The sequence below is a fragment of the Oreochromis niloticus genome, linkage group LG11 (assembly GCF_001858045.2).
Source record: "Oreochromis niloticus isolate F11D_XX linkage group LG11, O_niloticus_UMD_NMBU, whole genome shotgun sequence".
In the NCBI taxonomy this organism is placed as follows: domain Eukaryota; kingdom Metazoa; phylum Chordata; class Actinopteri; order Cichliformes; family Cichlidae; genus Oreochromis; species Oreochromis niloticus.
Window position 1 is genome coordinate 6,136,013 of NC_031976.2, and position 14,202 is coordinate 6,150,214.

The 14,202-nt window shown below is 41.2% G+C and overlaps 1 protein-coding gene across 6 annotated transcripts in view; it reads right to left on the reverse strand.

Annotated features, from left to right (window-relative positions):
- Positions 1-14,202, reverse strand: part of vps13b (vacuolar protein sorting 13 homolog B) — a 300,414-nt gene that overhangs the window by 163,750 nt on the left and 122,462 nt on the right. For 4 of the 6 annotated variants that reach the window (XR_003222193.1, XM_005456763.4, XM_005456767.4 and 1 more), the window contains exons 21-22: positions 11,929-12,064; positions 783-916 (exon numbers count right to left, since the gene is read on the reverse strand). Coding sequence is in view for 5 of the 6 variants with exons in the window: in XM_005456763.4 (XP_005456820.1) it covers positions 783-916; positions 11,929-12,064 (270 nt within the window). In the remaining variant the exon portion in view is untranslated. The remainder of the gene's footprint in view (positions 1-782; positions 917-11,928; positions 12,065-14,202) is intronic. The other 2 variants (XM_005456766.4, XM_013275644.3) reach the window with 1 other exon arrangement.

Consider the following 14,202-nt stretch of genomic DNA (forward strand, 5'->3'; position numbering starts at 1 on the left):
ACACAAGATTAACACTCTGGATACATGTGGCGAGCATTTTCCCAGTAATACTCACATACTGTAGTTAATCTGCCAAAACTGAGCCTAACACATTACTGAACTGAAAGATATCCATATGCACCATGCAGTAATGTACCCCGCATGATTACTATGGGCAGGGAAACACATATGTGCACACACCGTGATGTCCAGCTCTTGCATCAAGAGGAGGCCTGTTAGAGAGTTGTCAGCACTTCCTGATGTGCTTCAGATGGGGCTGGTTGTGATGTGGTCTCTACTAACTAGTCCAGTCAAGATGCAGCGAACAGACAATCGATGGGAGCATTTAACTTCCCAGTTAGACACTTAGACAGACAGGGACATCCAAGACAGCCAGCAGGCCAAACGGAAACTTGGCTTGCCACAATGGGACATGAGACACTGTATATGCATCTGTATGTAAAAGAGGGTAATCAGTTAACAACTAACAGAAGTCCCTGGATGCCATATGGCTTCACAAAAGAGAGCACAAAGCTGGGCTGGGATGAGCTAAATTTTAATATATTATACCATAGAAACAGGAGAGAAATAGGTGGTCAGGGAAAAGCATTGCTGTCCCAGAAGGCGTACAAACTTTTATCCGGGTACACATTCGTATGTTTGATCCTTCGGAATGTGAAGACCAAACGTAACACTGAGTGACTAAACAACTGTAAATAATCTTAATGGAAAAGATCAATGAACTTTCATCCAAGCTCAGTGGAGTAGTATGCCTGTTCCAGTACATAAAGACAGTTTGGTACCTGCAGAGTGAGCCGTTTAACAGCATCCCAGGCGTGGGCAATGAGCTCCTTCATTCGTTCCTCTGACGTCGTCCATGACTCCGCAGCTGTGGTGTCAGGCATCACCCTCATTGGGATGGACAGTGGACGTGATTCTGGGAAAGAAAAAAGTGATAGGCATGACATTGTAATGAAGCTTTTAAACAATCAGCGCCATCATTTCTCATAGTGTGTACTTGTACTGCTGATAGACTTGCTGAAACATTTAGCTGACTCCTGAAGGAACCGCTACCACAGAAGTGAAGCGGCACCTTGTAAAGTCTTAAATAAAAACTGGGTTTTATTTATTAACATGAGAAAATTTTGTCCTGCATTTATCCTTTATTTCACTCTCTTCATAATTCACTGTTATTTTCATTTACTGTAAAGTATCATGTTATATGATGTTTAACTGACACTTCATTGAGATGATGTAATGTTGGCACTCAGGTTTCTTGTCTCCTACAGCAGGAGAGGGAACTATGAAACTGAGAGAATACGCACGCACACACACGGACACACACGAACACACACAGACACACAAACTTCTAGACATGACATGTTCTGGTGTGCCTGCTGTGGTCCAGACGAGCACTGATTGTCTGTGCTGACACTCATGGCAACAGTCAAGCACAAAAATCACACAGTAATAAGCATATTCAATTATCCATTCTACTAACTATATGAACTAAAGCGCACCTTCACTGTAAGAAAATCAGTCATTGATAAGAAGACGACAGGAAGCTTAAGACAGAGTGTGAGAAATATATATAGAGACGGTGAACGAGACAGAGGCATAAGGGCATTCTAGCAGGTTAACCTGAGGTCTGTGGATGTTAAAGCCATCAGGGCGTCAGAGGTTAGGGAAGGGGGTTGGGGGGTGGTCTCTCTAAAGACACATTAAGACATATTCCATGATTTAAAGGTCTGCAATGCTCAGCAGCCCTATCCCACAGTTTTCAAGAAACAGCAGTGATGTCACAGCTGTACAGTGTGCCCTCAGGCACCATGTTCCCAAATATCTCCAAATGCGTTGGCATGGCAATAACAGCATGTTGGTGGGGAAAATGACAAAAAAAAGGTGGTTAACTAACCATTGACCCACATACAAACCTTGCACACATACCTTGATCCACTTTTGTTGGTCAAGGTATGTGTGCATATCACTGGGAGACTTAGGCCACAGGTATATGGATGCTGAGCTCTGTGTGTGATTGTGTGTGTGCGTGTGTGTGGGTGGGTGTTTGTGTGTGTGTGCTCAAGCACACGCACACAAGTGGAAGAAAACAAAACTCATTATTGGGTCTGGACTCTTGAACAGTACTTTCTCACACTCCAGGTGCCTCTGGCACTTGGGGACTATGAAATGGACTATTTGTCATGATTCCTACAATCAGTGTTGCACTTTACATTATTTTTACATTTGGCAATTTCCAGTTTACCTCCCTCAATCTTATTCGTCAGTTTTTTTCCCTATCCTTTTAATACTTCCAGTGTTGTCCTTCTAGATGCCCACAAAGTGAAAGATGGCAAAAATTGACTTTGACAGGTCAGATTGTGTTTCATGGGCTGACTTTCATTGAGTAATATGAATAGAGTGCTGCACAAACTGCTGTGATATCATTGAGTTGTCAATAGAGTTTTATTGTGAAGGGCTGTGCATACGTTGGAGTTTTCCTGTTACACGGCATTAGAAAAGTATCTCATACTTTGCAGGGGATCGATATAGACAAGACAGGGGTGTGTAGCTACCACTGTCAGTCATGCAGTTGTCTAGACTAAGGAGACATTACCCCAAGAACTGGGCTTTCCCTGTGTATGTACATGTATGTGTGCAAGTTTCTTCCAGTTTTGGTTAGTGTCCTGGTTATCTCACGGTACACATCCTATGCTATCTAAACAACATTTTACCACATTAGAAAATACAATAAAAGCATATACCACACACACAAGCACATTTAAACACACACAATCTTGACAAAACATAAAAACCATACACTGAAATAGAACCCATAAAGAGCTCACACCCTCACGAATCATCACTGATGAAATGTTAAAGTAAATACAGGCCACCCTTCTGAGCTCCAAAAACAGAAACTCATACACAGTTGTACCATCTCCTTCCAATTTACAAAAATAAGAGAAAGTTACTTGAGGGTGGAGCGCATCTTGCATGACAAGAAACTGAGGACTAGCTAACTGTGAGCATGTCTGCAGAGGAGCTTATGAGACAATGAAACACAGCATGCAAGATAAACCTGCATAATTAATTCCATAATGCACAATAGTGACATTGGGTACTAATACATGTATGCACACACACACACACACACACACACACACACACACACACACACACATCATGTATGTCACTACAGATTCCAAAAATCTGTGAATAAAGGCAGCCATGAGCATCATCTGGACACTTCTGACCTAAATCAATAGTACTCAAAAATATTATTCTGAGTCATTGTTCTCAACGAGCCCATCATTTCTTAAAATTATTCCTTTTTTGGCAGGTAGAGAGACTGTCCTAATCCTTGCTAACTTTGCCGTGAGAAAGCCCGATGAATGAGTGGATTTCTGATCATCTATTTTTGAAAGCCTTTTTTTGTCTTTTTTACTTTGGGGGTAGGCCAAACTGTGAATGTTCTTCCCCAGAGTGAGTCTGTTAGCCCAATCAGAAAGTGTGCTGAAGTGCAGCATAGGCAGTAACAATGGATGAAGCCTTGTGCTTGGTTTTAAATACCATTCCAGGTCTCTGTTTGTTAATCCTAGGGTCATTATTTGGAATGAAACTGCCATATCTTGTTATAGTGACTTGGCGCCTGCCATTCCTGCAGGGAGGGGATTGAGAGAGAGCGAGAGAGAGCGAGAGAGAAAGAGAGCGGCAAGCCTAAATTCAAATGAAGGAGAAACATGACAGGAGAGCCCAAACCTCTTAAACCTGGCCAGGCCTAACAAGTCCTAGGAGTCCCTTTAAAGTGGGGTTATTCCCCCTGCCTCGTGCCATCTCAGCTATGTCCTCATTTTCACCCTCTCTTAGGCCATTAGGCTAATATGTTATTGGCCATACTCTGGCCAGACACCCTCTCTCTTACCTTCTCTCCTTTGTTTCATTCTCTCTCCAACCACTCCCTCGTCTTTCTCTTTCAACTGGTTTGTGGAGCTGCCAGTCCAGTCCCTTATAAACATTCTAGGGTTCTGATGGTGCTTATTCATCCTCTTTAACGGCTCCATTAAATCTCACAGCAAGTGGAAGGCCACTGTCTTTGCAGCCCACGGCTGCAGTGTCAAATGCTCAGAGAAAAAGAAAAGACCAGAACCCCACTACAGTACTTTGACTTTAGGGCGAGAAACAAATCAGCGTAGCCTCACATCACGATGCACGTCGCAACACTGCCACGGCACAGTAACGTAGCTGTAAAATGTGTGAGGGTGTGTGGCGTGGTGAGTGTAAATCGCACATCATTCAAATGTGCGATTCGCAGTCACAACTGAACGCGTGTTTAAATGCACACAAAGGCACTGGCACACCCACAGTCACACAGAAACACTAACATCATATCAGTGCCAGTGAACTTTCCACTACACATTTAACAGACTTCACAACAACAAAGGCACAAAGCATCCATGTCTTTCCCGGGTGGTTGAGTAACTCAACCATAAAAACAGCCTCATTGCGGGATCCCGGCATTTCCTCATGCCGCCTGCTATCTTTCTGGTATGTTCCCTATTACAAATGGTTTACAGTGAGTTGAAGTGTTGTATATTCTGCTACAGCTGCGTGCAGAGGCAGCAATGGGGCTCTTTAATAAACCTGCCCGCCTATTTGTTTTGGATGCAAGTCAGTGTTTATTTAAATATTTACGTGACTCCATTCGTTACAGCATTATTGAAAAAGCGCTGCTGTGGCCAGGCTCACTTGAAGGGGTGAGGAATGTGTAAGTGGTGGCAAGAGGACACAAAAAAAAAATCACCCTTTTATTTCTACACATACTGCTCTAACACTACAAACTGCATGGTCGCTCTTTCTTCCAGATGTGCTTTAGGAAGTCCTCTAACAGGAGGAAAACTCAGTCAGACTCTGATGCCTCTGGCAACATGTAAAGCAAGAAGAAAATAACAAATTTCACTACATGAGTGATAATGACACAGTAATGCAAACCAATTTTCACTTTATTCGGTAAAAAGAGCTGAAGACTTGTGCCAGCCCGACCATGATAAAAGCACGTAAAGAATTGCAGCAGCACATGTTCTCTCGGTGACATCAGGAACCCTTGAAACATCTCATGTAAGAAAAAAAACCCCCCCAAAAAACATCTCAGCTCAGTGCCCAACCTCCTCCCATTCCTCTCTCATCCTCTGTCACTAAACCCCCTCTAGCCCCTCAACTAATCCACACTACATCTGATGAAACACTGCTCAACCCCAACTTCCCTCTTCGCTCCTCTCACTTCAACCTCAGGACCCACAGCCAACATCCACAGTGCATAATACCCTTATCATTCATGAAAGCAGCAAAGGGATACATAAGGACACATATATTCCCCACAGACCATTCTGTCTGTTATGGAAGCTGGGGAGAGGCTTGTATGGGCTCATCAGTGTGTGGAGGCAAAAGACGTTCCAGCGTAGCAAGTAGAGTCCCCTCAAGACTTCGACCATTCTTCTAAGGGAGGTGGGGGTTTCTATCTCATTATTCCTCCTTCTTCTTGTTTTCTTTCCCCACTCCAACCATCATTACCTTGATAAATTATTGACTTTACGAGAAAAATTAAACTATATAAATAACTCCACAATGAAAATATTATCCCCTTCTGAAAAGCAAACAGCAGCCAATAAAAACCCGCCTGACTTCCATCAGGCTACTTGGGCTTGGATTATAGTAATGTATGACTGCGTAGTTCTGCCTGAAGTCTTCGCATCAGTTTCCTCTAGTTCTTATAGATTTGTGTATGCATGTGTATATTAGTTTCTCTCTAAAATATATTAATATACGTCTTTCCATAATATATATATCTAAGCCATGAATCTTTACAAAGTTCCAAACCTCCTTTTTTGTCGATGCTCTACGGTTGAGATCACAGAAAAGCCATCAGTGCTGGAATGTTTTTGTGAGCAGCACAACCCTGACCATAACCTGATATTTGTCCTACCTTGCAGATTAACAGCAAACGCAAATGTTTCCATTTTGTCTCTTTTTTTTTGTCCTTTTAAGTCCTTCCAGTACACAAGAAAATTACATTTAATCCCATCATTCAGACCACAAGCAGACAGGAACAAAGACAACAGTTCTTATTCCAACCTTTAGGAAGCATAGCCAGATAGGAAAGGTTTCTCAGCAAATGAAGTATGTTCTCAGAGTGCCAACAGCTAATTTTAGGATTGAAGCAAAAAAAAAAAAAAAGCCGGTGAGATCATTACTCTGGTAGATGTTAGAGAACAATAAGAAGCTCGGGACTTGGGAGGCTCATGATCAGAAACACGGTGCTGCTGCCAACAAGAACATTCATTAGGGACAAATAAAGAAAATACTTAGAGGCTAGTTTTATGTGAACCAATTTGTGGCGTAATTGTGCGGGCAGACAGAAATCGACCTCAAACTGTGGAGAAATGACTTGTTTTCAAAATCGTCTTTCCACGGCCTTTCTTGTCGGATAATCGCACAAAAACAACTGTTAACACTTCTGTGATGATGTTACTAAGCAACATTCAAACAAACCTGTGATGTGAATTGACCAGAATATTTTGTTGGGCCATATAATGTAACCAGTAACAAAATGTCTAAAAAAAGCGTGCTGACTGACAGAAAAGCCAACCATATAACTGTAAAAAACAAAACAACAACAACAAAAAAACAGCCATTCATAAAGTTAAACTAGTTTAAAGTTTCATCGTATAAAGAGATTTTGAGACGACGTGATTTTCTTTCACCGAGACTTTAAATCCAAGTCTCTGTCATCCACCAGAAGTGGCTTCAGTCCAACTGAGCCTGAACTGGTTGTGAAAGTCAGCGGTGTCTTATAACACGTGCCCTGTATATTTAACATGTGTAATGACCAAAACCAGAGAGGAAGAGAGAACGGGTGAAATATTGTGTTGCCAGATAGAGCTGAGTGCCTATGGGTTATGAGTTTCAAGCCGGGCAGCCCCGGTCCCAGTATGATATCACCTTGCCCTCAGTGCTTCGGGGGAAATGATCTGCAGAGAACTGGTTCTGTGTGTCTCTGTACATTTGCCTACACATTAACAGGCACCTTCCAAAAGCCAGCAGGAAAGTCCCCCTTGATTACTACGAAACTGTAGCTAGGCTCAGTGTGGTAACAAAACAACATAACACTCTCTTTAAATCATAAAAGTGCCAGGCATGCATTCAAATAACCAATTGGAAGCAGGGACATCTAGCTAGTACAATTGTTCTGAGGAGGCTTTGAACTGCTAAAAGCTCTAAAAATGATTTTCTTTTAGTGGATTATGATTTATTCTTTCTAATTCCCTAAGGTGATTTTGTGGGAAAATCAATAGCTCCAGTGGAAAACTATGATAATCAATAGGCACAGACATAGACTCCACTTGCCAATTTATAATCAGGCGGAACAAAACAAGGCTCTATCTCAGTATTCCATATATCCAGCACTCTGGGTCATTTAATCCTGTGATAATATTTCAATCTAGCACAATTTTGACATGCAAGCCGTTAGCTTATATCTTCAAACTGACCACTTGAACGCAAGGTTAGCACACACACCGTGGGCTTTCTGAGGCCCAGTAGGGATCGGGAAGCAGAATTTCACAGAAAATCTTTGCATTTCATTTGCAGCTTCTACAGATGCTTTCTGAAAACGAATCATCTTGTTTTTCCCACTGTGTTTCAATAAGGTGTAAAACAGCAGCGTCGAGGCACCTGGAACTCAAGACTCAAGGGAAACCTGAAAGAAGTACCCAGGATTTTGCAGTACACATAACATTGAAACACTCCCACACCCATCTTTCCTCTGTTTACCTAAACAAATGCCAGCAACTAAATTGGACCTTGTCACATAGTCTGACATTTACTTGGAATCAGGTTGAAACAAACACATTTGAACTATCAAGTAAAATGCCAAATGATAATTTAGTAAAAAGATGTAAAAAAAAAAAAAAAAAAAAAAAAAAAAAAGGGGGGAGGGGGGGGGATGACTTGGACCATTTCAATTCATTTCTTATAAATGCCATTTCTCAGCACATTTATTAATTTGCCTGAAATCCTTACTCTATCATAACTGATTAGATCAAGTTCAATCAATATCAATCAACAACAGTCATTTCTCTACAACTATATTCGAATCAGCTCTATCTTTCAGCAAATCATTATGGCTTATTGAGTCAATCCAAGCTAAAGAGCTGGACTGCATGTCGTGGGGTAAACACGCAGCAATTACAAATACATTCTGAAAAAGAAAAAAAAATGCACCGCAACATTCAATAAGGCTAAATGGCTTTAGACATGAAATGCATCATGCTGACACGGAAAAGAAGACAGTTTTATGTCCAGCTTAAAGTCAACTTGGTATAAACACCACACGCAAACATGCTAAACTAATAGGACTGAAGGACTAACCATGAACAGTGATTGTTTGTTTGTTTCTTTGCCTAAAAAACAAACAAATGTGAAAGCTAGACCAGAGGGAGCCGCTTAAATATCCCAGTCCTTAGTGCTGTCCATGCATGGTAAAACAATTCATAAATCATCTTTAGAGAACCAAACTCCAACCACAACATGTTAGATGTCGACAGCTCTGATGGGGAAGAAGCCCTGGTAAGAAAGCTTTATGCAGAAAAATACAAACTATGGTTCATTTAGTTCAGCTGTGTACAGTTACAGGGTTAACGCATGTCAGTTCTATTTTTGGGTGTATTTTAACTAATGTCCCAACAAACAGGACTTTCCACAAGGTTTCAGCATTAAAAAACCATTAGTCTAAGCAGGACTAAATATCAGTGCAGATCTGTTTACAGATCAGGTATCTGCAGCAGGTATTTACTCCATGATCATCAGCCAAGGAATATTAGAAATTAACATCCCATTTATCAGCCCCCAAATGAATCCCAGGAACAACTAATCAAGAGAAACGAGGCAGAACACAGTCTTAGTTTATGAACCTATGTGCATCAAGTTTCACCACAATCCAACAAAATGTCAGGAGTTCACATCTGTCTTTACGCAGCCATGACGTCCAGTCATTTTTTTCTACATACACAGAAACAAAACTGTAAAATGTGGAAAGAAGGCATTATTGTGTAACTAGGTACAAGTGGAACTGGAGTCGTGGGATGAAATCAGCAGAGTACCTGCTGTGCTGTAAGAGTCTCTCCAGTGCTGAGCTGTGGTCTATCAAGATCTTATAACTGTAGGGAAGCGTATTATTTCACCATGATTAAAACCGCAAGGGTGAAATGACTCGGCCATTTTCTTCTTCTGATTGGTTGCGGAAACAATTTGTAACTTTTCATTACATCTTCTCCTGTAACACCACAGCAATTTCCAGAGAAGATGCTATTCATTTGCTTACAAGCTCCACTCCAGCATGGAGAACTGGAGCAGGGGCACCGAGGGCTACATTTTAATAAAATGCAGTATGAGCACCTGGTTACTAATGTCTTGTTTTCACTTCACAAGAGAAATATTTGGATAAGAAAGAGCATGAGTCTGACAAAGTATATGTTTGAATAACTAATGGAGCCCAACAATTAGATGCCATATACAAATGTTGTGTGTCTAACAGTAAACACACCCACAGGCAGAATTTGTGGCCAGATTTCCAATCCACTTAACATTTCATAACAACCAAAATACTACGTGTGAAAGCATCAGCGTTTGAGTGTTGTCTGTTCTAAAATCTGGTCTTTTGTCGACTATTTTCAAAAACTTGATGGTGGACAGGATGTCAAAAACAAGACAGAAAAGATGAACAAAGGAAAAACAATTACAAAAACGAGCGAAAAAACCCAGAAATAAAGTTAGCCAGTGAAAAATAACTTCACAGACAGAAAAACAAAAAGTTAGATAGAAAGAGAGAGGACCAGTCAAAGAGAAAACACACTGACGGACAGTTTACTCCAGTCAGCGAGTGTTGCTGACAAACTACAGTCTGATGTTACTTAGTATGGAGTGTTGGAGCCAAGCTGATTATTTACTGACAATCCTCTAATGAGACAATATACTTTTAGGATGTGAGTAAGCAAAGATGCTTCTTTATGGAAAAGCCATTAGTCTAGTTTGCAAAAAACATGGACCAGAGGGGAAATCAGGAGGAAACGGCGGCATGACCTTTCAGCTGCGAGCTTTTTAAACAAGCTAGGAGACAACCCTCATGGCCTTTGTTTAAACTCTGAAATGTCAAAGGAGCATTTTTTTCTATCTAAACACTTGACATGGGAGAAAGTTATACACATCCAAAGCTTTTTACAGCTACAGAGATGACTTCACCCAAAACAGAGACTTATCACTCCTGCTGGGAAAACGTTTCCCAGGGACTTAAAAAAAAGAAAAGAAAGAAAGAAAGAAAGAAAGAAAAAAGTTGAACGACTTGCTTATTTCCCCTGACTCGTCACTGTGATGCTTTAGTAGAAAATGTTACAGTGTTTAAAGGAGCCTTAACACAGTGAGAGTCAAAAAAGTACAGACCATGAAGAATTTTTTTATATTAATTAGTATATATACATGTACAGATAGATATACAGATATACAAATATACAGCTTGACAGATAGAAAGATAGACAGATAGACAGATAGATACTGGGGTGGCACACTAAAAACAGAATTTCCAGTTTTATTATGCTGTTGTTAAATATGTGTTACTTGAAAAATGGCAAAAAAAGAGAAAGAAAATAATTATATCCTAGTTAATTTCCTGCTATTAAAGCTGATATTACTGAAAATAGGTACATATAAATACCAAATAAAATATTAAAATCCATAATAATATGTTTAGTTCATGTTTCAACTCAATGTAGGGTGTCTTCCTCTGTCTTGTGCTCATGTTAATATAAAATTATTTAAAAAATGATAAAAACACCACTTGTTCTCTGCATTTATACTCTATGATGAATTGCTGATAACCTCTTTGCCTGTCCTAATACCACCAGCAATAACCTAACATCTGACACTGTTGGTGTACTTTGCAGAAATAATAAACCCAGTACGCATTTTCAAGAAAAGATTCATATTCTTTTCTGTCTGTCCCATCTATGCATCTTTTACCAAAGGTTTCAGAGGTACCTGCTTAGGACAACAGCTTTATGGATTATGGAAGAATCATGCACGTACACACACACACGCACAAGGAGTAGGAGTGTGTGTGTGTGTACGGGTTCTTACTATCTTGGTGGGGACCAAAATCTGACATTTACTATACTGGTGGGGACCAACAGCCCTCGTGGGGACCAAAATCCAGGTCCCCATGGGGTTGAAGGCATTTTTCACTCAAAATGTGGTTTTAGTGTCAGGGTTACAATTAGGTTATGGTTAGGTGTAGGGTAAGGGTTAGGGTTAGGCATTCATTTTTGATGGTTAGGGTTAGGGTAAGCAGCTAGGGAAAGCATTATGTCAATGGGATGTCCCCAAGAAGATAGCAAACCAGATGTGTGTGTGTGTGTGTGTGTGCATTTGTAGACTTAAGGTATTCATTTGTGTGTACTGACAAATCCATGCACTCTGCAGACTTATGTATGTGCAGCAAATATGTTTTTTCTGAAAAGGGGGTCCTGGAAAGTGGAAAACTGGCATACAGGGAGGCTACACATAGCCAAGCCACTCATCTCTTCTGGGCATGAAAAGCCACAGTAGTACTACCAGAAGAGAAAAACAGAGGATGACATGTCTGGAGATGTGGTGTCCTGAGAAACGGGTTCACTCAGGTGTCAGCACATGTTATGTAACAACATAGCAGCTTAAAATCAGTCCATACAAACAACATTACTACTATTAATATACCAATGAGAAACAACTAAATTAAAACACTGAATTTAGTGTGGCGTAGCCTGTTTCCTTTACGTGCATGACTGAAAGTCATGTATGATATGTATTTGCCAGTGCAATCATTCATTATATAAAAAAAACACAGACTCGAATTGGTAAACCTACCTGTCACAGTCTTAGTTTTGACTGGGCTGCTGGCATAGTCTGAGGCCTGATTTGAAGATTGTTTGACCAGTGGTGTGCTCCCTACTGACACCTCGTCCTCTCTCCTCTTGGCCAAAGGAACTGCACCAGGATTCTGCAAGGACATCAAAGCATGAACACCTATATGGCCATGGACAGGAAAATGCTGTGAATGTAAAGTATGCATTTATTCACGTCTTGAAGGGAACAATTGAGACTGAGATTTAGTCAGCTCTCAAGATCTCTGGTAATCAGGAGAAACAATAAATAATGCAACTAAAGACAGAGATACAGGCAGAGAGAGAAAAAGAAAAATGCAGTGGAACACAAAACCGGACTCCAAGACCAACAAGGACTAGTGACAGCTCCCTGCTTTTTTTAAGCAGTCTCCCATGCAGGCCAAACACACACACTCACACACTGCTGTCAGTGAGATGGCTGAAAGACAGAGGAGTGGAAGGTTGTTCTGAAATAAGGAAACCCCATTAGCATCGGCCAGTAATACCAATCGGCTATGATGCAGCTGCACAAGGCCTCAGGCCAAACACGTACTGCAGCCTGTGCAAACATGCACGTGCACACACACGTGCACGTGCACACACACACACGCACGTGCACACACACACGCACACGCACGTGCACACGCACACGCACGTGCACACACACACGCACGTGCACACACACACGCGCGCACACACACGCGCGCGCGCACACACACACACACACACGCACGCACACACACACACACACACACGCGCACACACACACACACACACACACACACACACAGTTGCTTTTCAGTGACTAGGTTGGGACCCAAGTGCTGGTTGTGGTTAAGATTAAAAATGCCCCCCTAAATTACATTAGCAATTGAAGCTACTGACTGAAGTATGATGCCAAATCTTTTCTAGGTTCTTGAAACTTTGGATAGAGTGAAGAAAATACTGCAGGTTCATTGCCCAAAGTGGTGTTTGACTAGAAAATTCTCTGTGTTGACAATTAGAGCTTTCTGATTGCTCTCCTTTGTATGTCTGTTTCTTATCATTTCATTCCATATCTCTTCACTGTGTCTCAAAGATGCCTCCTCCACTGTTAATGCTAATCATTTATTCAATACTCTCATTTCTCCTCTCATCAGCCTTACTTCCACTTTGGCTTTCTCTATGAAGTCAAAAGTTCTACTCGCACACCTGTCACACAAAATGAACTTCCTTCCATACCTCAAAATGCCCCCCTGCTTGTCCTGTTTTCCTTATTTTCCAGCATTTCCTGTCATCTCGACCCAAACCAGTCAGTGTCCTTTCCACTGTCCTTCACATGCTGTTGACTGGCCTTCAGATACAGGCCTTGTCTAATCCAGCAAGGCCTCGAGAAGTGGCCCTGACAGGCAGCTGAGGTAGACATTCATACAGAAACACACACACACTGGCTGCAGCATGTCTACATAGACACACATCAGCCGATGTTGTGTGTCCTTCGCATTGGCTGTAGTTCAACTCATAACATGTATTTACCCCCTTACAGTAACAACCTCTAGCACAGGGAGCTGGTGCAGTTAACTCCCGCTCTTTGTTGAATACAGACATACATCTTTCAAAACTGCAAGGGGCATAAAACAGAGCAACTTAATGGGGGAAAAAATAGCATATTATGTTCATTGACAATATATATATTTATGTGGCTTTATGGGGTGAAGCTGTGCTATATCCCAGGCAATCACACCAAGAATGTCTATAAGTGTGCATGAAATGTATGCACAGAACATTCAATGTCCATAACCATCACCATGACCCCTGTCAAATAAACAGAGAGAGACTGGATGGAAGACAGGGAGCAGAACAAATGGAAAAAGGTAGCTGGGAAAGAGAAGGCAAGTCTGAAGGAGGAAAAACTACAGACATTTATATCCACTTCAGTCGATTAACTAAACTAAGTGTGTGAGTGCCAGCAGTTTACAAACGCACATTACAAATGCCTGTATAAAGGTGGAGTTCCTTATGAGGATGGTAGTTTACTTACTTACTCTGGTTACAGTGACTGTAATCTGTGCAGAACCCAGTATACAATGGCACCAACTATGTATCTGTCCACCAAATGGACATAGAAATAACATTTCAAGATAAAGTAGAGCTACAAGTGGTGTTTGTAGCTGTTCACATGTTTGAGTAACAACCCCAATAATGCTCAGATTATGGCAGACAGATTCTATATCCTCTTTTGCCCAAGAATACGTCGGGATCCAACTCAAGAAGGAGT